The sequence below is a fragment of the Vanellus vanellus genome, assembly GCF_965231255.1.
Source record: "Vanellus vanellus genome assembly, chromosome: 8".
Classification (NCBI taxonomy): Eukaryota; Metazoa; Chordata; class Aves; order Charadriiformes; family Charadriidae; genus Vanellus; species Vanellus vanellus.
The window spans coordinates 11,575,178-11,599,943 of record NC_138913.1 but is presented as its reverse complement, the minus strand read 5'-3'; the positions used below and the strand labels follow the sequence as shown (position 1 = coordinate 11,599,943).

General features: G+C 44.5%; 1 protein-coding gene across 2 annotated transcripts in view; it reads right to left on the bottom strand.

Moving 5' to 3' along the window:
- The window catches only part of ABCC5 (ATP binding cassette subfamily C member 5), a 73,797-nt gene that overhangs the window by 3,095 nt on the left and 45,936 nt on the right, over positions 1–24,766 (bottom strand). Inside the window, exons 29-39 of one of the 2 annotated variants that reach the window (XM_082486959.1) lie at positions 23,692–23,856; positions 22,892–22,975; positions 9,843–9,983; positions 9,014–9,165; positions 8,463–8,579; positions 7,052–7,287; positions 4,610–4,723; positions 3,476–3,588; positions 2,414–2,522; positions 739–966; positions 291–433 (exon numbers count right to left, since the gene is read on the bottom strand). In XM_082486959.1, coding sequence (XP_082343085.1) covers positions 291–433; positions 739–966; positions 2,414–2,522; positions 3,476–3,588; positions 4,610–4,723; positions 7,052–7,287; positions 8,463–8,579; positions 9,014–9,165; positions 9,843–9,983; positions 22,892–22,975; positions 23,692–23,856 — 1,602 coding nt within the window. Of the gene's footprint in view, positions 1–290; positions 434–738; positions 967–2,413; positions 2,523–3,475; positions 3,589–4,609; positions 4,724–7,051; positions 7,288–8,462; positions 8,580–9,013; positions 9,166–9,842; positions 9,984–20,021; positions 20,351–22,891; positions 22,976–23,691; positions 23,857–24,766 lie in introns of those variants that run through there. The other variant, XM_082486958.1, reaches the window with a different exon arrangement.

Sequence of the window (24,766 nt, the reverse complement as noted above, 5' to 3'; positions counted from 1 at the left end):
TCTGGAAAAGTCAGGGCCTTCTAAAAAGCAACACAAAAAGTGCACTGGGCAGAGGTGGGACAAGGGTATTGAGTTAGGCTAGAAAAGCAGAGATTATCTGTAGGTATTTCAAATTACATCTGCCCATTCCTCCCCACCCGCTAGCAGGTGAGCCATGCTCAGCCCCTTCGCAACACACCTGGTCTACACTTGGCCAGGAAGCAGAAGTTCCAGGGTCTTTCACGTCGCATGTCTCATGCACATGTCTCATGCACTGAGAGGTGCAGTGATTTTAATCCAGCAGTTAGTACCTGGTTTTCCAAGAAGCGACGGACTTTGTAAAGGTCTGGATAATAGTCATTTCGGACTACAATCTGCAACCAGCGGATGCGGATTTCTGCATTCATGGAGTCCAGCTGAGAGGAGTAACATTCCGAAAGCTTTTTTATCACCTCTGAAGAGACCACATACACAGAGAAAGAACTATGAACTATTTTGTGAAGTTTGAGGGTCATCAGAGAATAACGAATTGTAAAACCACAGAATCAAAGAATGGTCTTGGGTGGAAAGGACTTTTGAAGATCCTCTAGTTCAACCCCCCTGCCATGGGGGCAGGGATATCTTTCACTAGATCAGGTTGCTCAAAGTCCCATCCAACCTGACTTTACACGAATGGTAACATCAACAAGGGGTAGGGCTCTTTAGAATTCAATTAATTATTCCAAGAATACTTTCTACTATCCTGATAGGAGTACTCACCATGTGGCAGTGGTGACCCATCCAGCAATCTGTCCAAGAAAAGCACAGTTTGGAACGTTCTCCATTTAGTGAGGTCAACACTGCTGGCAGCAGCAGCAGAGTCCAGAGGCTCTGTGGTCCAGAGTTTGAAGAGCGTCTCCACTGGTCTGGTCAGACTGGATCCCTGAGATAAGTCTGGCTCAGCTAACGGAGGTCCTGTAGCATTGAGCCAACGTTCAAACTCCAGTCCTGGAATGAGGAGCACCAAAAATGTCGAGCAGGAGTCTCTGCAGGTGGCTTGGCTGCCTCAAGGTTCTCGACTGCTTCTAGCACAGTTAAGAGAGGTTCTAACAACAGCAAATCAGACCAACCTGTAGTTACAGCGACAGAACAGTCTTAGCAGTCTTATTGGGCTAGTCTACACTACATCTCGAAGAGTGCCAGCAACAGCTCTCCAAACTGAACCATGAGTTTTCTAGAGCTCAACATTACAGGAAGTACAAGAAACACACATGCTCTTAAGAGAGCCAGGCTAACAAGTATCTATGATCAAACTATGTTCTAATACAAGATTTTTTTGCATTTCTCTCTCGGAATTTTGAGGAAGACTGAAGAATACAGGGAAAACCTGCTTCACAATTAAGAAAAAAAAAAAAAAAGGAAGGTGAGAGGGCTGACTAAACTCCTTCTACTCACAGCAACGCCAAGTAATTTTCAGTTTATTTATACAATCAATAACTAAAACAAAAAATAAGTTTCTCCACAAGCAGCAGAGCTAGCAGAGCCTGGTTTCCAAAAGAGCTCCTCCCCTTGACCTTTTACTACCTCAGCACTTTCCTAACCCTTGGCAATACTTCCCATTCCACACCGTCTACCCTAAAACTCCTCTCTCCTGCATCCCCTGAATACTAGTCAGGCAAAAGTTAGCACGTGCTGTGGTTAACTCATTAGCCAACCAATGGGCCAAATAAAGCACATAACTGCTGAGCTCATGCTGCAGGTTTTCCTACAGTAGTATCACTCATCTACATCTCTTCACAGGGAGCTTCCACAAAGCCTGTAGGAAGATAGTATCCTTAAGAGTTGTATGCCACTGCCGGTCTGGTTTAAACTGACCCATGGGTTCAATAATTACTTGCAAGTGTGGACACATGGCAGAACAACATTAGTCTCATTTAAGCAAGTGGGCTAATAAGCACCTGGTGGATTACAGACCTTTCATAAATCCACCAACAGCAATAAATAGGGGATATAAGGGAGGGTGAAGCATTATGGAAGAGATTTTATATGCATGGATAGGACCTTGGGAAAAGTTACAGTTCTCAAAGCATGTTTTCTGTAATTAAAATAGGTGAAATTTCAAAGTGTGTTCACCATTTCCTTGCATTTGAGCATGTGTAAATCTCACATGCACTGATTGTTCTGTCTGCAGTGTGAAAGATAAGTTCATGAGAAAGTTAACTGAAGGCCACTCAGCTGATTAATGCCAAAATTGTCAGCAATTTAAGATGTTCTCATTCCCCAACATGGAGGCAGTAACAATAGATGATGACGATCATTTCTACCAGTAACGCTGGCTGTTGCCAAAGGATTTTGTTTACCTTAGCATTTTCTTATGCATCCTCCAAGCCAAACACAAAATTTATCATCTAGATTTTCTACAGTGTTTACAGTTAACTAAAAGTAAATTTCCTACCTGCTTTGCTCTCAACACATTGCTCTTTCAGCTCTGGAAAAAAATTCAGGAAGGAATCCAGAAGATCTTGAGCCACAACACTGGTAAATTTGTACTTCTCAATGTAGGCCTGAAACAGCAAAAAGGATAAATTATGGTTAGGAGAAAGACAGCTTCATTTTGATGCAGAACCTCTTTATGCAATAAAAAAAAATAGAGATGGAAGAGTGAGAAAAAGTATTTGGAAAGTTTAAAAAAAAGTATCAAGAAAAATATTCTCCCTCTTCCTAGATGAGGAAAGCACCATAACAAGAAAAAACCTGGGTAGCTGCAAATACATTGACAGCTGAGTACGGGAGGCAGTTCTAATGCAGATCACAGATACATTAATGTATCAAGGGCAGAAAGGTTTCCTTGTACTTGACACTAGAGGCAAGTCAGAACACAGCTGGCCACTGTATTATTCCCTGATAGATTATGGACTAGAGTCATACTTACATAAAGATAAAAGAAAGATAGAATGGGGATTGGATGGGAAGAGCAGATGAAAGAACATGCATGCAGCAAAAAGAAAAAGCAATGTGTTGTGTCACTTTTCAAAAACGAGCCAATAGCTGACACCATTTTCTATAGGTTTTGTAAATGTGCTCCAAGACACCAAACCTGCCCCAAGGTAGGAAACCATGCCCTTTGTCACCCTGGCTAAAAAACTCACAAGCTGTTACTGTTTAGTAGTGAATGAAGTCACAACATTCCAGTCACAGATAATCTATGCTGGAACAGCTTTCTAATTATTTGGAGCACAGAACAAGAGGTAACAAAAACATATTACTCCTCTGTATTTGGTACCTAAGAGTCTGAGATGAAAAAACAGCACAAGCACATTCACTTCAGAGAAGTCTGAAGGAAAACCTGTCACACATAGAAAGAAACATTTGGGATGACAGACAGGCCCACACCATTCTTCCATCTCAGGAACATTTGTATTCAACTTTACCCCTATCAATTAGCCACAGTGACAAAACCTGAAAAAAAAAAACCAGCTCTAGATCTCAAGAGAAACGCATGCTTATTTACACTCACTCTTAGGAAGGAGTCAAAGTGTCTTGGGTCACCACAGAGCTGGGACAGGTAGTAAACAAAGCAGTAGCCTTTCTCATAGGTAAAGAGGTTCATTAAATTACTAGGATTTACACCTGAAAGAAGACAACAATGTTATAAGACACTGTAATGAGGACACTCATTTCCAACCCTTGTATGTATACAGACCCCTTAGAGATCACTGAATCGAGATGCAGTGACTTAAAACCAAAACAAGCCTGTTGTCAGTACATTTAATTTACTGCACTAAATTAAATGGAAGCAGTCCAAACACACTGGCTGGGAAAAAAAAATAAAAAAAAAAAAAATCAGTCATTGTAAGATAAGTATTAATTCCCTATGGAACAAGTCATAAATTAGAAGTCACTTGAAAACACACTGGGAATTTGAAGACAAATACTTTGTTTTTTTCCAGTGCCAAACTCGGTTCAGGGAATCACCACACCACAAATTTTTAAAGACATCAATGTAAGATAATCACTACTTATTCCTTTTTTGAGACTTCCAGTATCATATCCACTTTCATTTTAGGTTGTTTTAAATATCATCTAGTTTGAAGACTGCTTCACACCACCAATGTTGACGACAGAACACGAGAACTATGAATGAAGAAGCTACACGATGGAGTGCAGATGTGCATTGGCTCGGGACAAGCAAACAGCCTCTGCACAGCTCAGTCAACAGGACAGCAAGTACATATGTTTGCCTGTATGCTTATGCATACATACATAGTTCTTACATGAACACAAAAAAAGAGGAACATTTAACAGCACAGGATTTTATTTGATGTTTCCAAATATCTTCATTATAAACTACTTTATTTTACATATTCAGAAGCTTGAAACCACACAGCTTTCAAGGCAGTTTTTCACACTGTTTCTGCCCAGTAGTCTGTTCTGTTCTTAAACAGAACAGAACAATATTTATAAATGTGAATTAGTCAACTTTGAAGAAAACATCAAGGCAAGTTTCCTTATTTACTTTGACTAGTTTACAAACCAGTATTTCTTTTTTCTTTCTTTTATAAAGGATATGTAAAAAATAATCTTTTTTCTCTATATTCCAGCATCGATATACAAAAGTTTTGTGTACAGCAGCTTCAGCCAAAAGCAATACCTGGCTCCAGTTTAACCTGAAGCTTGCTGACCGGGTTGTCTTCTCCAAGAAGCTTCATCTGTCTGTGGAGAGCATCAAGGCGGAATGCAGTCTCCAAACATGTGAAGGCAGCTCCTACCCAGAAAGAAATATATTAGTTGTGGGAAAATGACTAGCGAATCCTGACCTGTGCAGAACTAGCACAAGTACAAAATAAAAGCTATTGAAAGTGTAAAAGACACAATAGTGAGACAGAATCACAGTAATATAATGGCAGAGAAACTTAAAGTGTAAAAAAATCCTTGCAATTCGTAATGGAAGTCAGAACCTAAAACAGTGCATTTATGCATTCTGATTATGCAGCAGGATCAACTGAAAAACAAAGCAGCCTGTAAACTATGCTAAAGTTTGCATCCCTGACATCATCTTATCAGGTCTTACATGATAAGCAGAGCAGCATTGGAAAAAGTATTGTACAGGTACCTTTCAAGGATCAATCAAATGCTACAAAAAAGTAATGTCACTGGTAGAATAGTAGACACACCATTCCATATTCAGTGCCAAGGATATTACTAAGAGAATGTCACCTCTTGGGGTGAAAACAGAAAAGGATTAGATTTAGTTGGTATATTACAGATCCTGTGGATCTTTCCTAAGCTTTATCTAGCATCTTACCCACATTGTATCATACGATTTTCACCTTCCACTCATTAGGACTTCTTTTACAGCTGCAATTGGGTAGGCTACTCTTTCTCTTCCAAGCCAAACTAGCTATATTACACCGGCAAGTCAAGAGACCTAAGAACTATGCCCTTGCAGATGTAAAAAGCTGTGGAAAATGGATTCTCAGATTCGGAAGATACTTAAAATCCAGCAATATTAACACTTTAGCTTTCTTTGCTAAGTCTTCAACAATAAGGCTTGTTACATAGATACAATTTTAGAGTCTCAATGTACCTACAGAGGAATCTGATATAAGCAAAATGTGAATTAAGAACCAGGATATATTTGGAAGATAGAAGAAACTGTACTGGTAGAGAAAGGGGCAAACGTGCTTCACACGGGAAAGCAAGATCCAGGATAGCCAGTGTTAAGGGCAATTACTTCAAGCTACAAACAGGGAGGAGGATTAAGCAAGATCCAAGAGGTGTGGTGGTCACGTGACTCCAATTTTTGTAAACAATGTCATTACAAAGATGCCTTTTTATTAACAGCATTAGATACTCCAGAAATTAGGTCAGAAATGGCAAGACTTAGATCAGAGGTTTGTCCTAGAAACAAAATAGAATGCAAAAAGATCTTATGAATGAACAGGGAAGGGCATTTCTTAGTTTCCTGAACAACTGCTTCTTGAAATAATCAGTTCTAAATTTCAATAGAATAGACCAAAATCGGCAAGGATCTTGCCCTATGTCAGAGGAACAGACTAAGATGGGATAAACAAGAGGTCAGTATCTTCAGGACTATACATCTTATTGCAATGTATGCAATGTAATGTGCCTTATAAGAACAGTTCTAACCGCTCAGAATTACTCAACATAAAACAGCTTACAGAGACATATAATATACATATATCTCCATATACACTCAGAACACTTCTTTCCCTGAGCTTCATTATCATCAGCTCATCTCCAAAACCAATATAAATTAATAAAAACAAAGGCATCCTTCTAAACACTCCCGCTGCCAAGATTTCCAGGAATTTTTCCAAGATTGTTTAGAGTGCACATGTGAGAATACACATGGTACAGGCTTTTAAGAACATAACAGGACAAACTAGAGAAATGTATGTTCCTATTATTCACTTCAATAACAATCCAATTAAACTGAGAAGCAATAGGAATGATTTACTACTTATATATTCTAAGACAGTACCATACAACTGATCTGTGAAATTCACTGATACAAGCAGTCAAAGGCAGGGCTGTACAGTTCTACAGGAAACCTCAAACAGATAAACAGACAGCTACGTAGATGTGTACTTTTTTTTTTTTTAATAAGGGCTATTGCCATCATTCTTTCCAACAGCACGTAGCTACTAAATGATCAGGATTAGAAAGACACTTGTTCAGAGGATAATTATTTCACGATGTAACCATAAGACTTCTTACAGCTTCCTCTGAAACATCCTCTACTCACCTTGCTCTGACATATGAAAACCTGCCTGGTACCCAAAAGTAGTTCCAAAGTTCCTACAAACATCCTTACAATGCCTGTGCTAACACACCTTGTTCAAAGACCCTATTGCCATATCAGGTACTGATTCCACCCAAAGCCAAGACAACATCAGACTCTAAGTATCCAGTTGTTCAATGCAAAGTTTGGGGACATACATGCTCCAGAAACACAAAAAGAAAACCAGCTCCCTACAGACTCTTGAGCTTCCGAGGCAAACATGCTATGCAGCCAACTGTCAATTATTGGTTAAACACATCATAAGGAGTAACATTTCTGCAGCTATACCATAGGTCTCAGTGGTGATCCGGCGCTGTGCATATGTGGCTAGCCCCTCGCTCAGCCACATCTCCTCCCATGTAGCATTGGTGACTGCGTTTCCAAACCAGCTGTGGGCAACTTCATGAATGACGTCAATGATCAAAAACTCATCACTCTCCAGAATGGAAGAGATGATAAAGGTCAGGCATGGGTTTTCCATGGCAACAATAGGGAAGGATGGAGGAAGAAAAACAATGTCATATCTAAAATTAGGGAGAGAGAAGAAAGGAGGGAGGAGAGAATAAATAGGTAAATTACATCTACTTCAAAAGACATACACAGAAACTTTTTATTTTTTCCTTAGGGAAGGCTCTTCTGGGAGCTTTTTGTGACTTCAGAAACAAACTTTCTAGATCAGTGGTGCTTAATTCTTCTGATCAGGGGATCACAGAGTTTATTCTGTTGGCCAAGGACCTGCTCACGTTTGGATGTAAGACTAGACAGTCTTTTCATGTGCAGCATGTCCAGCACTTCCCAGAAGCATCCTGTTCCCTTCAAACATGCAAACTCATCACAAGTTGTATATTTGAGAGCCAGAAACACTAAGTTTACATACGCTACCCACATACACAGTGTCAAGTCCCCAGAGGCTTCCAGGAAAGAGAGAGGCTGGGAAGTTATCAAATGAATTAATTAATTTGGTGTACCCACAGTGTCTGCAAAACAACTCTAGTCTGTCTGCTTCAGAATGTAACAATACTATTTGTTTTGTTTTCTAAATTTCTCCATCAATGATCAGCACTGGCACACTGGGCCTTGTTCTCAGACCATTTCAAGCAACACTTTGTAAGTTAACACCACCACGTTCTTCCTGCTTACGTTTAGCAAATATAGGAAGCCTTTGCAAACATTTTCTTCCATCCAAAGAATGAAAACATTCTCTCAAAACCATTCTCTTTTACTACATAGTCAAGCTTAACTTCAGAAACTATTACTGTTGGTTTTGGGGACTAAGACTCTCAATGAGTCTGTACCGAGTCGGGTTTTCAAGCACCCTCAGGCATACTTGTATCACATGTTAAGTACATTATGTAAAAATAAATAAGATAAATAAAACTGCCATACATTTTAAATGGTGTCCAGCCCAATATTGGACTTGCATCACAAAACACTATAGTACAGAAAACCTTCACTCCTCAGGGAAGATCCACTGTTTAGAAACCTCCCACCATACCAGGCAAAACACCACTATGCCTCCATGGTCCTCTCTGTCACTTGCAGAGACAAAATTCCAGAGTTTGTTTCCCATACTACAGTGCTGCCGGTTGAGAGGCTCATTTGTCCTGCTATTGCTAGCACAGGGAGAAAGCACAATCATTTCTCAAGAATGTTTTATTTTGTCCCCGGTACATATTCCTGGGAGACTTACTGAACTCACCTTCCCCATATATATGGGCCATACAGACTCTCTGCAGCAGTCAACCAGCGCTCAACCATGCCAGAAAGCTTGCTGATTGCTGTTGGCAGCAGGCAAGGCTCTGCCCATACTCTGCTCCTGTCAGAAAACAGAAAACATCAGGTGATACTTCAGCAAACTGAATTATCTCATAGAAAAAATAGCCTGACCACACTTCCATGTACGGTAATAGCGCTAAGAGGTCTCGCACCAGACTCGGGCCTTCTTTAGGCTAACACTCAATGGATACATGACAAGAAATAATCAAAGATCCCTGAAATCGCTTTAAGGCAACAAGGCAAGTAGCTGTAATGATTACAGGGGACAACAAGCAACATTTATGAAAGAGGGAAATATCTTTACCAGTGCAGTGCGATGCAGTTCTTTACACCCAACTAAACCTCAAACTCTCTGAACGCTCACAGCCCATGGTCCCAACTGTTCCCTTGTCAATGACTCAAAAGTATTTACTGCTTATAACCTGAAGCACTGTAGAGACACAAGAAGGAGAATCTTACCACTGCAAATCTTACCTTGGACCTATGTCTGCATGTATAAGGTCTCCTGCCACCAGGGCCACTAGATAGGCAGGAACTGGATATTCCATGTAAAATTGATATACACCTTCCTCTTCTAAGTAGGTACTTTGGGTGGCACTCATCAACACCTGTATGCCTGCTGGAGCCTGGAAGACCAACATCATACACATCAACTCACTAGATGAACACAGCTGAATGACTACACCACAGATATCTCCTTTTTTTTTTTTTCATCTATGCCTGGATGTACATTAAAAACAATGATTTAGATAACATAAAACATAAGATTTCTGTGGGGTTTCTATACCACAATCTACCCAGTCTGTGAAAACATACCAATCAAAAATATTACTCCTCCTACACTGCATGGGTTCTTACACTAGCTCCCCACCGATAACGCCCACATATCAAATTATTTCACCTACACAAAATGCAACATTATTTGATGCTGCTTTCATAAAAATTTGGGGGTGCTTCTTTCAAGAAGTGAAAAAATATGGTTGAATATTATCATCAATAACCACTACTGGAAGTGACCAGCTAAATTCTCTCTTTCATATTATCCATTTTATCGTTACTCTTTCAGCACTGAGTACGGGGAAGGCAAGAGCCAAGCACAATAGGCAAGAGTTGCCTTTGTGGCAGTGCCCTGATTCTGGCCCAAGAACCAGAACGGAATCTAGAAAAAGCCAGTATTTTTTATAACACTAAATGTCACAATGAATATTTTATATCATACATACACACACAATGTAACTATGCTTTCACAAGTTAACAGCAGCTAAGTGCTCCATGAACCATTTATAGCCATTCAGTCACTTACTTTGACGGTAGCTGAATAGGTACATTTCACTGCTGGTGTGTCAAAGCAGGGGAAGAAAGACCGGTTACACACTGAGTGGCCCTGCGTGAAGACAAATGGCTTGGCATTGCCATACGTCAGTTCTGGATCCAGCCACCAGATCTGTTGAAACATGAGGGTGGTGAGGCACTGGAACAGCTTGTCCAGAGAAGTTGTGGCTGCCCCATCCCTGGAGGTGTTCAAGGCCAGGCTGAATGGGGCTTGGAGCAACCTGGACGGGTGGGAGGTGTCCCTGCCCATGGCAGGGGGGCTGGAACTAGATGATCTTCAATGTCCCTTCCAACCTCAACCATTCTATGACTCTATGATGTGAAGAAGAGGTGAGGGAAAGGGATAAAAATCACAAGGATGAACTGCGAAGAAAACAAAACTCAAAATCAAGTGGATTGTGGGGGAGAAGAAACACCCCAGCTGTTTGGCTCCCTGGATGAATACCTGGCACAGGGCACATTTCCATTTCTAACAATACATCTTTCTACTCCTGTTTATTTGCCATAACTACTTGGATAATTTCTCACTGTCTGAACACCGAGTGGTGCCACACAACATAGTGTCTTCCAGCCACTTGCTATTCTGTTCTATCAATTTGCTTGGTTAATACCAAGTCCCTACCAAATATCCAGACAACCTTCTTCTCAGAGGGAATACTTTGAATATTTTTATGTTTTTAATTCAACATGAACAGGAGCAGCAAGGGTCAGGTAGCGCAAGCTGCCCCAAAAAAAAAAAATAAAATAGACAAACCAAAAAACCCCGAGGCTGAGCAATGTACACAACATTATCTCTGACCTTGACGCTGCCCTGCTGGCTGAAGCATCAAACATTTTGACACTATGCAAAAAAAAGTCAGAATATGTAAGAAACATCTGGTCAGTGACACTGGAGGCCTCTTTTTACAGAGCGGATAAGGAGATTCTGGGTGGTCACCAAAAAAAAACCCAACAAAAAACACCACTGAGCATGTCAATATTCAGTACCAAACAGCAAATAAATCACGAGTCAGACCCTCAGCAAATAATTAGAATAGATTAAGAATAATATGAAAGAGTGCAGTTACTTGCCTTTTTGGTTTTTCTGTTTCAAATGTAATGTTTATGCTTCCACATGCTCCCTGCCTCCAACTTTGAAGTGAAGGAACAATTTTAAATAAGGATTTTCTTGTAATCCTAGAACTCTGGAGCTGAACTTTTATGGAAAATATCTAATATTGTGAAACTTGCAGTAAAGTTGGAACCACTGGAAGTCTTGGGAACAGTCAAGCACAGGGAATAAAACTTCTGAGTCTGCTGAATTCTTAGATCAAAGCAACCAATAAATCTGAATTCAGGGAATAGCAGTTAGTGCAGACACTAGTTTAGTTCTGGTCCTCAAGAGAAAGCAATGAAATACTTACAGAAGAGAATGCTGGGTACTATGTCTGGTCTGGTTTTAACGACATACTACAATTCTGTCACCTAGTTAACCTCTCTGTGTTCTGGAAGTCAAAGTTTTCTGTCTCTCCCTCCGTCCCATAAGGTTATTCTTTGTTATCTTCTTCCCTTGCCTTTAGACCCTTCTCCTCAGACACTAATGTTCTCCTCTCCCAACTCATCCACTTCAGCAGCACCCCTGGGGATCAGTGAAAGGTAAGGAAAGGAAACATACTGTCAGCAGCTTTCAGTTATTCATATAGCGGTTCACACTTACACTGGCAAGTGGGTTTTTTTTTAGGTGGGAGGCATTACAAAATGAAAACCCTTTATCTAGAAGTAAAGTTATCTCAGAGCAGCATTCTCATCTTGAAATTTGTTTTAAGACTACCCTCTTCTGTTTCAAGCCTGTTGGGCCAGAAACAGACTTAAAGCATGACTTCTGACAAACCTTGCCTCACTTACACCAGGCGGGCTAAGGCTATGAGACTATTCAAACCCACATGCTGCATTTCAGCGTATCACTAGCCAAATCCCCAGGTCACAGCTGAGATGCGCTATGTAGCTATAGATTTCCACTCCATGGATACCTGCATTTCATGGCAATGAATATTTTTGCTGCAATGCGACATTGTGGAACTGGAGACAACTATTCCAGAAGGCATCTGGGGACACGTCTCATTAAAACGCAAAGTTTGAAAATAATAGCTTCCCCCCAGAACATACATTGACATAAAAATGCCAGTGCTATGTTTTACTCTGGGGTAGTAGTTTTCCAATGATCCAGGAAGGCGGCTCAGAAATTAATTTTTTTTAAGACCTGTTCCAATGCCAACTTAAAAACACTCTTCTGATCAGTGGCTTTGTGCTTGTATCACAAAAAGTCTGACTTACAATCTGTATCATTGACCTTGCTCGAAGAGACTCACCTGCAAAAGGTTCCGCTTCCTTTGCTTTCTGAGAGACAGAAAAGGCTAACAAAGAAAACAGAGAGAGAAGACACCACCAGGCCTAAGTTTCAACACTGGGGTAGGAAGGAAAAAGGGCTGACAGACGATGTCTTTAGAGCAGAGAGATAAGGGGAAGTTCTCCCTGACCAGCGCAGGAAGAAAACATAAGCAGGAAGCAAAGGGGAACTGAGAAGTTGATTCTTGTTTACAAGAAACTCCATAAATTAAGGACAATTTCTTTTCAACCAGTCCTCCTTTATTTGACATTTGGTTGAAGTTAAATGAAGCACTAGCCCCACGAGCCAAGAGGGAAAACACATTTGCAGAGGATGAAGTATTTTTTTCCCCTGTTTCCTAATGTCTGCAGCTACATGGCAAGCCTCCGTCTCTCTTTCCAGATGCACTTGGAACAATGATGAAAGTTATCCTGAAACAATATAAATAGATCTGGAATATAAATAGACCAGGCTATGCTGCCGGACAGAGGCAGGACTATGGACTGGGGAAAATGAGTATAAGCAGCGTCCCAGAAAGGAGCGCAAGGAGCAGGATACTGCTAGGGGCAGAGCTGGAGCAGTACACAGGGACAGAGCAGGATTTGGGGCCAAATAATCTGCTCTGCATCCAAATCCCTCCTGTGCTCCCCTTTGGAAATATACATGTTGTCATCATAATGCTCATAATTTTTATCTATTTTTATTCATGTATACAGGAGAGCTGTTTCACACATTAAAGCTGTTCTATGATGCATTTCAAGTAAAAAACCCTGCTGCTTCGTTCCTCTGCTGAAGAGATGCTTTGGGCAGTTCGGGTTTCCCCCTGCCCACATACAGGGGAGAAGCTCACACTTTACAAGGCACCTGCCAAGAATATAATTTTTATTGACTTAGATTATAATCTTTTACCCAAATCCGGCAAACAGCAAAGACAATTAGCTTTCCATTTTAAATCTCTATGTTTCTACCTGCACTATTGATGAAGCTCCCGAGAAGAGCTGCAACGCCAGAGCTTGTTCTAGACAAACAACAGGCCGCTCCATCTGATGGCAAAGTAAACTGCACACCTGAGACGTGGAGGATGTGACAGGAGTGAGGCACATCTGGACAGCAAGTCACTCTAGGAGGACTAAGGAATTGACACATATCTAACAGAACAACGGGGAAGTTACCAGCACGGCAAAAAGGGCTGTCATTTTTGCTAAATCCTGAAGATGAGGAAATGTTATTTTTTATACCAGAACACAGAGCAGGGTTTGCATTTAAGGTTGTCATGGAAAGAAAATAGCACTGGTGTTAACAAATGCTCTGCCAAATCAGAGGTGTGACATAGTGGGTAAGAGACACATACAGATTTCTCTCCCTAGGGAAGGAGGAAAAAAAAAAAAGTTTTATGAAAGAGTATTTGTAGGGCCAAGAAGTAAAGGGTGAGGGAAAAGAAGGGGAGGAAGAGCAGGACAACTGTCACTGACACACCTGATGGGTGCATGCCTTCAGCCCACACCATGAGACACACACAATGTTTGTGACAGTCCTGCTTCTGAAGTGAATTGGTGATGTACTGAGCATATGGTTTCCTAACAGCACAGGGAGCTGGAATGGTCTGTGAAAGGCAGATTTAATCTCTCAGCTGTCTCTCAATGTCCATCAAACAACCGAAGATCTTGGCTCCTTCCTCCACATGAGAAATAATGGGACAGTCGAATAACATACCCAGATGGCTCAAACCAAGTATATCAAGGCAATAGGTTTCCAATTTTAAACAGACAACTATCTTCACTGCTGATTTTACTGCCAAGACATTTGTGCTGCACTGTAACATGAATTTACTGTTTTATAGGTCCCACAAATATGCCAAGTGTCCCATAGAAAATAAACCCTGACTAAAAAAGATTATATTCAGAGAAAGGCCAAAGAAAATATATCTTTTAGAAGACAGAGGTCTAACGCTGTAAAGTTGCTTCACTTATGCAGAGAAAAGGGACTGTGAGTAAACATACTAGACACAAGTATAAACCAGTTCACCCTTATACACACATGGGTCACTCATCCCTACTAAAATGCAACGCTAGGCTGAAAAACAGCAATGACAGATAGCACTACAATAGCATGAAATTACTTTGGATCCAAAAAAAATAGTTCAGTGTGCTGAACATGAAGGGCTGGAACAGGTGCTACTCGAGGACAAATACTTTGCCAGCCAAAATCTACAATAGTGAGCGAGGAAACGTGGTACGATTTATGTCAGTGAGCACGCCTGCTTCTACTTTTCAGTATCACTTGAAAAGGGCAGTGCGTGCCCCTGACACTGTAGCCATCAATAATCTTTTGACACTAGTGCTTGTAGCTTCATTTCAGCTGCAGCAGTACATGCTACTGAAGGTACAAAAAAGAGTTGAAAAGACAGGATGAAGAATAGCTAGCTCACGTCTGATCCAGGGGAAACATGACAAATAACAGAGGGAATGGAAAAAACACCCTAGTCCCAGCATCCTCAAACATGTAACATGCACGCTGTGGTGTGCGCAGGGCCAAGGAGGCAACATGTTAATGCAAGGTGAGAGTAAACAAGCATCACGTCAGTCCGTGCCCTGTACCTCCCAGCGGTTCTCAGACCGTTTCTAAAGCCGAGCCTCAGACGGGTATTCCATTACATCCGAGATCATTTCTCCACCGACACAGCAGGAGAGTCTGCCCCTTTGGCAACAGGGCTGGCAAAACCCAGGAGAAAGCACAGGCTAGTCTACAATAAAGCAATTTGCTCAACAGGATGAAAGTATGTTATCATGTACTTCAGGAGGAATGGCTCAACAAGACTGAGAGCAATTATAGAGCACACAGCAACACCAAATTAGCTTTAAAGCCTTCCCACCATAAACAAGGCATAGTGTGGACAAAAGAAATAGGCTTCTTCATAAAATCTTGGGGGAAAAAAAACGAAGAACAGAATCTTCTGAACACTGGCCCTAAAAGACATCTCCCACGTATCTCTTCAGTGCAGAAAAACTACAGCAGAGTATTGTACAAGGAAATATTTAAATCAGGAGTTCCAGAGGTGACAAGGAACAATACCCTCACTTACAAGTGGATCTGAATTTTACAAGTGACAGAATTTTACCTCAGTTTTGCATGTTTAGGGAAGGACCAGCATGTTAAAAGGTCATCATCTCACAAAAGAAAACTTCTGTCAATACAAATCTTCATGTGGAACTCGCTATTCCAAGTGAGCCAATGTATTAAGACTATCTAGATCATTCTGAGGATGAAGTTATTTTTGTGACCTTCAGTGCAGTATTAAAATTAGACAGAAAAAGATGCAGCAAACTTATTCTATTCAGCAACACTTACGTAAGGAAAGGCATAGTATATAGTTGCTATTCGGTTACTTTGCATGAAATCACTATGTTCAAATCCTGTTCTTGTCAAATAAGCTGTAATAGTAAAATAGATCCACACGTGTATTGGTTTTGACCAGCGCAATAGCAATACCAAACCAGCAGGCTGGGAGTCAATTCCTCCAGGCAAGACAGAGGCATCAAAGTTGCAAGACTCTCAAGAAACATTCCTTTTGCAAACAGATTCATGAACCACATGATGAAAATCATGTTAGTTTAATGCCCAACCTGAACAGACTATACAGTAACAAAAAGAACTGACGTTCCAGTGATAACTTTGTATTCTTAACACAAGATCTGCCAGACAGCACCTCTAGGTCAGGAGCAAAGCGCTTCTAAATACCAGGGGTTGAAATTAAGTGACAGAATTTACAAAGCATCTCACTACCCAAGAAGACTAATCCACGCAGACAAGGAAGCCCCTCCCTTGGCGACATCGAAATGGAGTGTTTTGGGCTGTTCCTCATCCTTTTTCCCAGCAGATAACTTGGAGGAATATCTCCCCCTGCTCTTCTCAAAGCTCCTGACCACGACTCGTTGGAACGTCAACCTAGGTGCGCAAGGCCTGATGTTGTAAGCGCCTGGCAAAACCCCCAGGGAAACTCCTGTATTTGCGGATTGTGTAACTTGTCCCGAAGAATTCGGTCGAGGCAGGAGTTTTCAAACGTCCACGCTCCTCGCCAACCACTGCAACGCCCTTAAAGGACGAAAAACTTTACAATGACTGTCGCGATCGGGGACAGGAGGGAGAAGGGGGGACGGGTCGGCAGGAGCATCACCGCCCAGGGCGGCGTGGGGACAGCGCAGGGCTCGGTGGCAGCGGGCAGGGGACGGGCAGGGGACAGTTGCTGCTGACAAGCAAGCAGGCGAGGAGGGGACATAAAAGGGGGGGCTGACAGTGAAATACCACCCGCCGCCTTTGCTGCGGGGCCACGGCGCTTCCCCAGCGGTCAATTCCAGCCGGAGGAAAAATGTGAGGAAGGCGCGGGTGGCACGGAGGGCACCGCCGGCCGCCCCGGGGCTCGGTTTCCTTCTCTATCTCCCGGTCTGTGCCCACCCCCACCACCCCCCGGTACTCACGGCGGGGCCGTCGGCCGTGGTGTAGCGGACGATGATCTGGAAGGGCTGGTGCGGCTGGAGGGCGGCGGGCAGGGAGACGGTGAGGGACGAGCCGTAGTCGGTGAAGGGGTCCACCCTGAAGCCCAGCGGGCAGGCGGCGCAGGGCGGCTGGGCGAAGAGGGGCAGCGGCGGCGGCGGTTCGGCGGCGGGCGGGGGGCTGGCGGGCGGCTCCCCCGGGGGAGCGGCGGCGGAGGGCAGCGGTCCGGCGGCGATGCAGGGCGCCGAGAGGAAGGTGGCGGTGGAGGGCGGGCTGGCGGCGCAGGGCGGCGCGCAGGGCGGCGGCGGCAGCGGGCAGGGCGGCGGGGGCAGCGGGGCCGGGGCGGCGGCGGGCTCGGCGGGCGAGAAGGCGAAGGAGCAGGGCGCTTCCCCCGCCGCAGCGCAGCGGTAGGAGGCCGAGAGGACGTGGAGGGCCGGGTGGACGTCCAGCACCAGGGCGCGGGGCTGCGGCCGCAGGGCGCAGAGCTCCAGCACCAGGCAGCCCGCCAGCGCCCGCGCCTCGGGCCGCAGCTCCAGCCCCAGGTGCAGGTGGCGGAGGCTGAAGAGCTGCGAGCTGGAGGCCGACGCTACGTCCGGCGGCGGCGGCGGCTCGGGAGGAGGCGGCGGAGCCGGCGGCGCCTCCGGCCCGGCCGCGGATCCCTTACGGCAGCAGCACAGGCCGGGCGGCCGCGGAGCCGGAGCCGCCATGGAGCGGAGGAGGCGGAGGCGGCGGCGGCTGCTATGTGAAATCCATGGGCGGGCGGGGAGGGGAGGGAGGCCCCGGCGGCCGCAGCGACCGGGGCGGGGAAGGGGGGGGGGGGGGGGAGGGGGTGAAGAAAAGGGCCGCGCAGGCCCCGCGCGGCACCGGCCGAGGGAGCGCAAGGCCCGGGCCCGGAACAGCCGGCGGCTGGCACGGCCGCCAGGGGGCGCCGCGCGGGGCGGCGGGGAGCGCTTGAGGGCAGCCACGCCCCACCAGCGGATGCGCGCGCAGCCGGGAGGGGGGGGCTGTCGCGTGCTTCCCGTACACACCCCCCCACACACACACACACACCCGGTTCCGCACGGCGCGCGCCCACCGGCGGCAGTAACGCGCGCGGGAGCCTCTCTTGGGCGGACACCACCATCACCCCACACACGTTCACACGGAGCGCTGTCCGCCTCCCCACACCCCCGCCACGCCGCTCCGCGCACGGCCCCCGCGCCCCACCGGGTTCGCCGCCGGTCAGCTTCATTCTCCCCTCCCCTTCCCCAGCTCCCAGGGAAACGACGCCAAAGCCTTCCGCGGCGCGGCTCCCCCTCACCCCACCGGTACCGGCTTTGGCTCCCTCCGTCCCGCTCCCGGCCTGACCCCGCACCCCCGGCTTCGACCTCTCCCACCTCGGCCGCCTCCGGCCCTGCCTTCAAAGCGCCCCCAGACCCCGGCTCAACCCTGACGTGCTCTGCTCTTCCCCAGCCCTCGAAGCAGCCCGTCACACACACCGCCCGCTTCCGCCTTCCTGAATCGGAAAGGATAGAAACCACGAAATTATCACCTTCGCTCAAACGCTTGTTTCTCTGCCTGGTGGGGGCAGGAAGCCGCCGGCTGGAGGGAAGGAGGATGCTGGAAGTCACTGTGATATGAACCCCAGGCAGCCCAGTGGGGTACCTCTCTGCCCTGGGTAGCCGCGCTTCTGTAACTTATTTTCGCCCTCGGGCTTTGCCTACCTCAGCCACCCAATAAGTCTCCAAGGCATGTCTTTTGGATGACACAGGAACGTTTATTACGTGGTTGTGGGTAACCCAGAGCAGTACATTCTAAAAGCCTCCCAAGCCTGACACCAGCCACAGCAGCATCTGCACCAAGTTCCAATTGAGTTTCCACTGTACCGTCGTACTCGAGGCAGAAACTGTAGCCCCAGCACAACGTGGGTGCTGCCTCCAGCTGAACCAAGGGTGGAACAAGCCACAGTATTACCCTAGACCGACCTGAAGCTGGGACTATAAAGAAAACCTTTGTGTGATTGCTTATATGTAGTAAAACACACACTACAGTTGCAGTAAAAAGTAACAAGGCAGCATTCAGGGAAGCTCTTTGGTTGATGAGGACGTTACAGCCACCCTGCATCTTCCCAGCATGTTCTTTTGAAGCACCTTCAAGAAGAAATTTTGTCTTGGCCCACTCCCCTTCTAACTAAGAGAAACTTTTTGTCCTGCCACTGTTTCTTTCCACATCCTCCTCTTACAAATCAGATTTTCTGCATTTGTCCTTTCCTTCTGATACCTTCTCTCCCTCATACCATTTGTCTTTTGAAATAACTGTGCTTTCTCAAACTTTGTCCCCAGCAATGTGCTAAGACTGCTTGACATCCCTCTGGCTCTCCTCTCAGCGTAACACGTAGAACACAGCCCCAGCAACCTCAGGATCTGACCCTGTATGATCTTCACCACAGGGAACGGTGAAATCTCCTCAGCACAACTTCAGGGCCTGGCTTTGGACTTAATTACACCAATCTAACTGCACGTTAACTCCATTGGGTAACTTTAGAAGAATCCTACCTGCGTTTTGATCGAAGGCCCAAGCAAGCACAACGTTTCCACTCATCAGGTAGATGAGATGAGCAGGAACACGTTCTCTTTAAGAGTCTATAAGCTCATGATAAGAAATTGGGATCGGCTGCACTCTCTGCATTTGGACAGAATAAGCAAAAACTGATGCAACAGAAATTCCTGAGGGTAACACAGAAAACCAGTTATCTCAGGCAAACCTCTCTCAAGTTGCACACCCATTGTTCTTGGGCCACAGCCTTTGCTATGTACTAAGGAGGATGTGTTATCTCCACGCTATTTTGGGTAGGATCTTTTTAAGGAAAGCCTCTGTACCAGTCCCACAGTCTTATTCTACTCCTCGCAGGATTAAGTCTTCTCTGGGATATCACACTAAATTCTAAAGCAGGATCCAATTCCTGAAAATCCCCACCATCAGCAGCCTCTTGTAGAATGCTTCAAAGATACAGATATTTCGGCCTCATTTATAACTATTGATGTTTCTTCCTTCCACTTCAGTGGCAGGGCCCTAGGCCAGGCCTCAGCTTGCTTCTGTGGCTCAGGACAAAAGCCAGTAACAAAATTACTGCCACCCATGTGAGAAGCAATACTCCTGTACTGTCTGTGAGACAACTGCCAAACGAAGCAGAAAAACGATTACAGCAGAAAGAACGTTTCCCTCTGGCAGTTTATCTCCTTAATTCCAAAGTAACAATGTTGGAGCTAAGGTTTAACACAAAGGGTGAGCTAATCCCTGCTGTCCACAGGTGACTGTTCACCCTTGTTTGACACCTTGTTAAGCTATCTCAGCTCGCAGAAGCAGCACCTTTTTAGGAGAGCATAACTGGGAAGCAGCAGTTGGGTGCAGTGAATCCCGAGCACAGTTTCCTTGCATACCTACGCTAGTGTTACAGTTAGCACCTACTGAAAAGAGCAGGCCCGCTCCGCCTCCCTTCCAGGTGTACCTTCCTGTCTCCTTCTTTGTACAGCATTCCTGCTTTTGGAGGGTGAACTCTCTGCAAGTTAGCTTTCTGAACTGGGTCATTGCTGGACCAGGCAAGAGCCAGTGCTGGCATCGGGAAAGTAGAAGGAACTCCCAGCCTGGAAGAAGAAGGAGGACAAGATCAGGACGTCTCCCTTTTTGCCCAGACTGCCATTAGCTTAGCCCTAGCTGCAAAATGAAGCCACGCTCTGACCCCGGTGGCACTTGAGAACTAGGTAAACTAGCCCTTTTTCTTCAAGGGCAATACTGAAATTTGTGGGGTAAACTCAGTTCTGCAGGGCCCAAGACAATCCTGTCCTTGACAGAGTTGCACATGACAACTGACTGAACTGTTTTAACCTCAGTCTTAGGCAGACGCATTTCACATTCTCTCCCTCTCCCCCTCAAGGCATTCAGCCTCCACGTTCTGCCCAGCTCTACTCCTCGGGAGGAAGAAGGGCATTCATTACTTAGCTTCTTTTTGTCCTCAAGTTTCTGATCAAAAAAGAACCCTGCACTCAGCTGGGTGTTCTTTGCAGAGAGGCCTTTTGCTTCTCCCTTTTCTAACCACAACATACAGTCGCTCTGCTCCTCAAACTGAGTAATGCTGAGCTAAATGGCAACCAGTCCCTGACACAGAGCGAGCTTGGGTCCAGGCCTGTGAGCAGGGCAAGATCCGTGCTAGTCAATGCTTGCTTTGGAAAGAACTTACTAAAGAGCAACTATGACAAATGATGCTGCTACCTCCAAGATATGGTCTGATAGTGCTGTGAATTGCCTGTGGTATTGGCAGGTAGAAACGCTCGTTGCTGTGACTTTGCAGTCATGTCACATAATAAACAGTAACACTTCCAGGTAGAGAAAGCAGAAAAATCTGAGCCTAAGAAGGATCTTCTGTATTCTGTCTGACCTCCCCCCTTGCTACTTGGCTTGAATACTTGCACTATAAATTATTACTTCCTATACCACTCAACGCAAACATACACATATCGCAAGCCACCCCATGGCTGGAGGGCACAAAAATTACCCACTACACTTTTAAAGAAACACTTCCACTCTGAAGGAAGAAAGATCAGACCATGGTGCCCAGAAAAGAAAAAAAAAAAACTAAAAAAAAAGAGCCTGCAAAAGCCATCCCCCAGGGCTCAAAAAGGCGAGAAGTAATTTATGTGCCCAAAACAAACCACTTAAGCCAATAAAATTTACAAAACCCAAAATAGTTTTATTTACTTTTCAGATTTCTGCCTCCATGAGACATTTTGCAAACATGCTAAGGCTACAAAATGTCTGAGTTGACAAAGACATGCAACGCTGACCATTCAGTAAGTCACGGCTATTATAGGAGCGACTGTGCCCACCCGGGCCACAGGTCCCGTAAAACAGGGATGGTGTACAGTGATCATGGCAACATACTATGCAGGACCTAGTAACCTGAGGTAGGTCTCTTTACAGTAAGAAAACGATGTCCTACACCAGTGTTACATCCTGATCAACAGGAACCTGTTTAACGTTCCAGAAGATGTGGGGTGGGGGACTGTTTCCTTAACAAGTGTGCAATAAAGAAACAGGAAATATCGATGTTGTTTAACCTTAGTATAAGTGAGCAGAACAAAGAGTTAGTGTGACCCATACCAATGAAAGCCATTGAGGAGTGTTAGCAGCTTCAAAATAAAGGAGTCAGTCAGCTGGAGCAACTCTGAAAAGGCTTTCCTGCTAGCATACAGGGTATGATTTGAACCTTATGATTAATTCGTTAGAGATCATTCCATGAACAGTTAGATTTTGGTTGTGTTAGATCAGCGAAGCAGGAAGAGCTTGGGCTTGCTTGCATTAAAGTAAACCCTGCTGATACAGTAAGAAACACCGTATCAGGACACTGAGAAAATATGAGGCCTCATTGTGACCCAGAAGTGGTTCTCCACTCAGGAGATCACTAAAAACCCTGCTTTGGGAAAGCATCATGGGAAGCAGCAGCCGCTGCCGTGAACATTAGCGATGCTCCAAATAGCTTTGATAAATTACAATGCAATAGAGGTACACCACAGAGCTCTTCTCCCCTGCGCTAGACAACAAAGATGTGACAATAAAGGACACTATTGCAAAGCTTCACTTCCACTCAGACACGCAGAAAATCCGGCACTAGGAAAAGACCAACTGTAAAAGACAAAATGGTGCCTGATACAGTGCGGTAACAAAGCCAGATCTCTGGTACTGTAAACTGTACAAAAATGATAGAAAAGAATATGCACTGTTATTAATACAGTGCTTATTTTAATATAAAATAAACAGCTTACATTTCCACTGTAAATATAGGCTATATACAGAATTATGTATAGATATAGCTACATGTATAAAGCTTCATTATAGGCCTCTGATACATTTATAACTATGGCTCCCTGAGCCATTTGTAGAGTGCATTTAATAACAAAAAAATTAGTAATATGATTATGGAATAAATACAATAATAAAAACATGAAGAATTCTTCTGACAGTTTTAAAAATCTCTCTGGCTTGACACATTGTGCTAAAAAGTAAAAGATGAAAAGGCAATAATCTGCTTGAAGGAGGAGGAAGGAGAAGAGCTGGCCTGCCACAGGCAGAGAGTGTAGCTCTCCAAAATTAAAGTGACTTTGCCCTGAATTTTAGCCCTTGACAGCAACCTTGTTCTCCGCAGCAGCAAACATAGCATAGAAGCGCGAGTTCTCATTGGCCAGAAGGGCTGACGGCGTGTCGAATTCCACTACCTAAAAGCAAATAAGGCAGGTAAAGTATGTCAGTAAAATCCAGCAGAAAATGGATTCCCACCCCTCGGACTTCTGACATAGCAGTGAAGAAGCCAAAACATGGCAGTAATCTTTAGATGAGACAACAGGCAGTGAAAGTACGTGCATTTATGCATAAATGCTGTAACCTGGGATTCTTCAAACTTGCTCAGACAAACACTGGAATTGCCCATCTGGAAGCAACCCTCTGGTGGCTCTGGCAAGCAGAGGCAGATGCTATGGGTTTTTGCCTTCTCTACCTTTAAGAGCCTTGCCAAATGTTGTTACATTTGATTTAACTGTTTATGGCTCCCACATGGAAGCCTGAAAAGTGGGTAAAGTATCTCTCATATGCCTGTTAGATAGCACAGGGCTTCAGGAAAATAATGGAAAACTGCCACTGAGCGCCGGGAGAGATGCTTACTTTATTACCCATCTCAGAATTAACCTGCAAAGGGAATTTTAACAAAAGAGAGACTTACTCTATAGTACTTTCTTGGAATGTAAAAGAAATTTTGCCCTCTTTGATCTTGTCAGTCAGGCAATAACCAATTCTATTGGAGTATTATTACTAAGGATGTGACTGTACACAGAGGATTTCCTGCCCTGCAATACTAGCTGTTCCTTCATTTCAGCCTGCACGTATGGCACCACCACACTGCAACAGGAACTGCAGCCACAAAAGTCTTTCTGCTTACCTGTCCTTGTGTTAGCACCATGATCCGATCACAGCCCAGTACCGTGTGCAGGCGATGAGCAATTGTTAACATAGTGCAGTCTGCAAATGCCTCTCTGATAGTCTCCTGAATCAGTAAGTCTGTCTCTGTGTCCATAGCAGCTGTTGCTTCATCCAGTATCAAAATCTGAAAGCAGCAGATAATCCTGGCTGTTACCCATAGTAACCCTTCCCCTCTCTGAACATAAAAATATGCAGAGTGGGCAAAATTACCATGACCAAGAGTTGTCACAACTGTCAATCACTACGGAGCTGTGGTCACAAAGGTACTTTCCACAAGCACCCTTTCAGTTCTTTTTATGTAATTGCCTTCAACGACATTACCCTATGGATCACACTTGCATTTTACGGTCACATCCTACAGCCACAAGATGTTTGGCTTCTGACCTCAAGTTTCCACTACTTTCAGTTTTACATTCAGCAGCTAAATCTCAAATACAAATTTTATTGGTAAACTAATCCGGCACATCCTTGGTGGCAAGAATTCTTTCTGGAATGATTCAATAGTGACTAGGTTGACTATCTTTCTTATGCTGGAAAGAAGTACCACCCTTCCTCTCAGACTCAAACGTAAACTGATTTGGAGCGGTGTCTTGTCAAAGCTAAACTAGACTTGGTTTGTGCAGGTACTGCAGAGAGAGCAGTAACTTCTGCTGAGTGGTCTTGGCTTTGAAACAGATGCAAAGAGAACCTTAAAATATGGTGTGTAGTGTTTAAGAAAAAAGGATGTTAAAATCAGAATCCTGGTCAACCTCAATCCAAATGTCCTTTCTCACTGTAATTATTATTTATCTTCCATTCCTGCAAACCCCTTAACTTCACTGGCACAGCATGGTCCCAAATTCTACTTGGAGACTACATTTTAGTGGAACACCATGTAGAAGGAAAGTACTTGGCTGACATTTACAAAAAGGTGGAAGAAGGAAAGAATCTGATGCTCACCAGTAACAGGACACTCTGAATAAATTATTAGGCCAGTCTGACACACTATTATTAACACTAGCAAGCAATACCTTTCTGCAGCTGGCTACGGATGC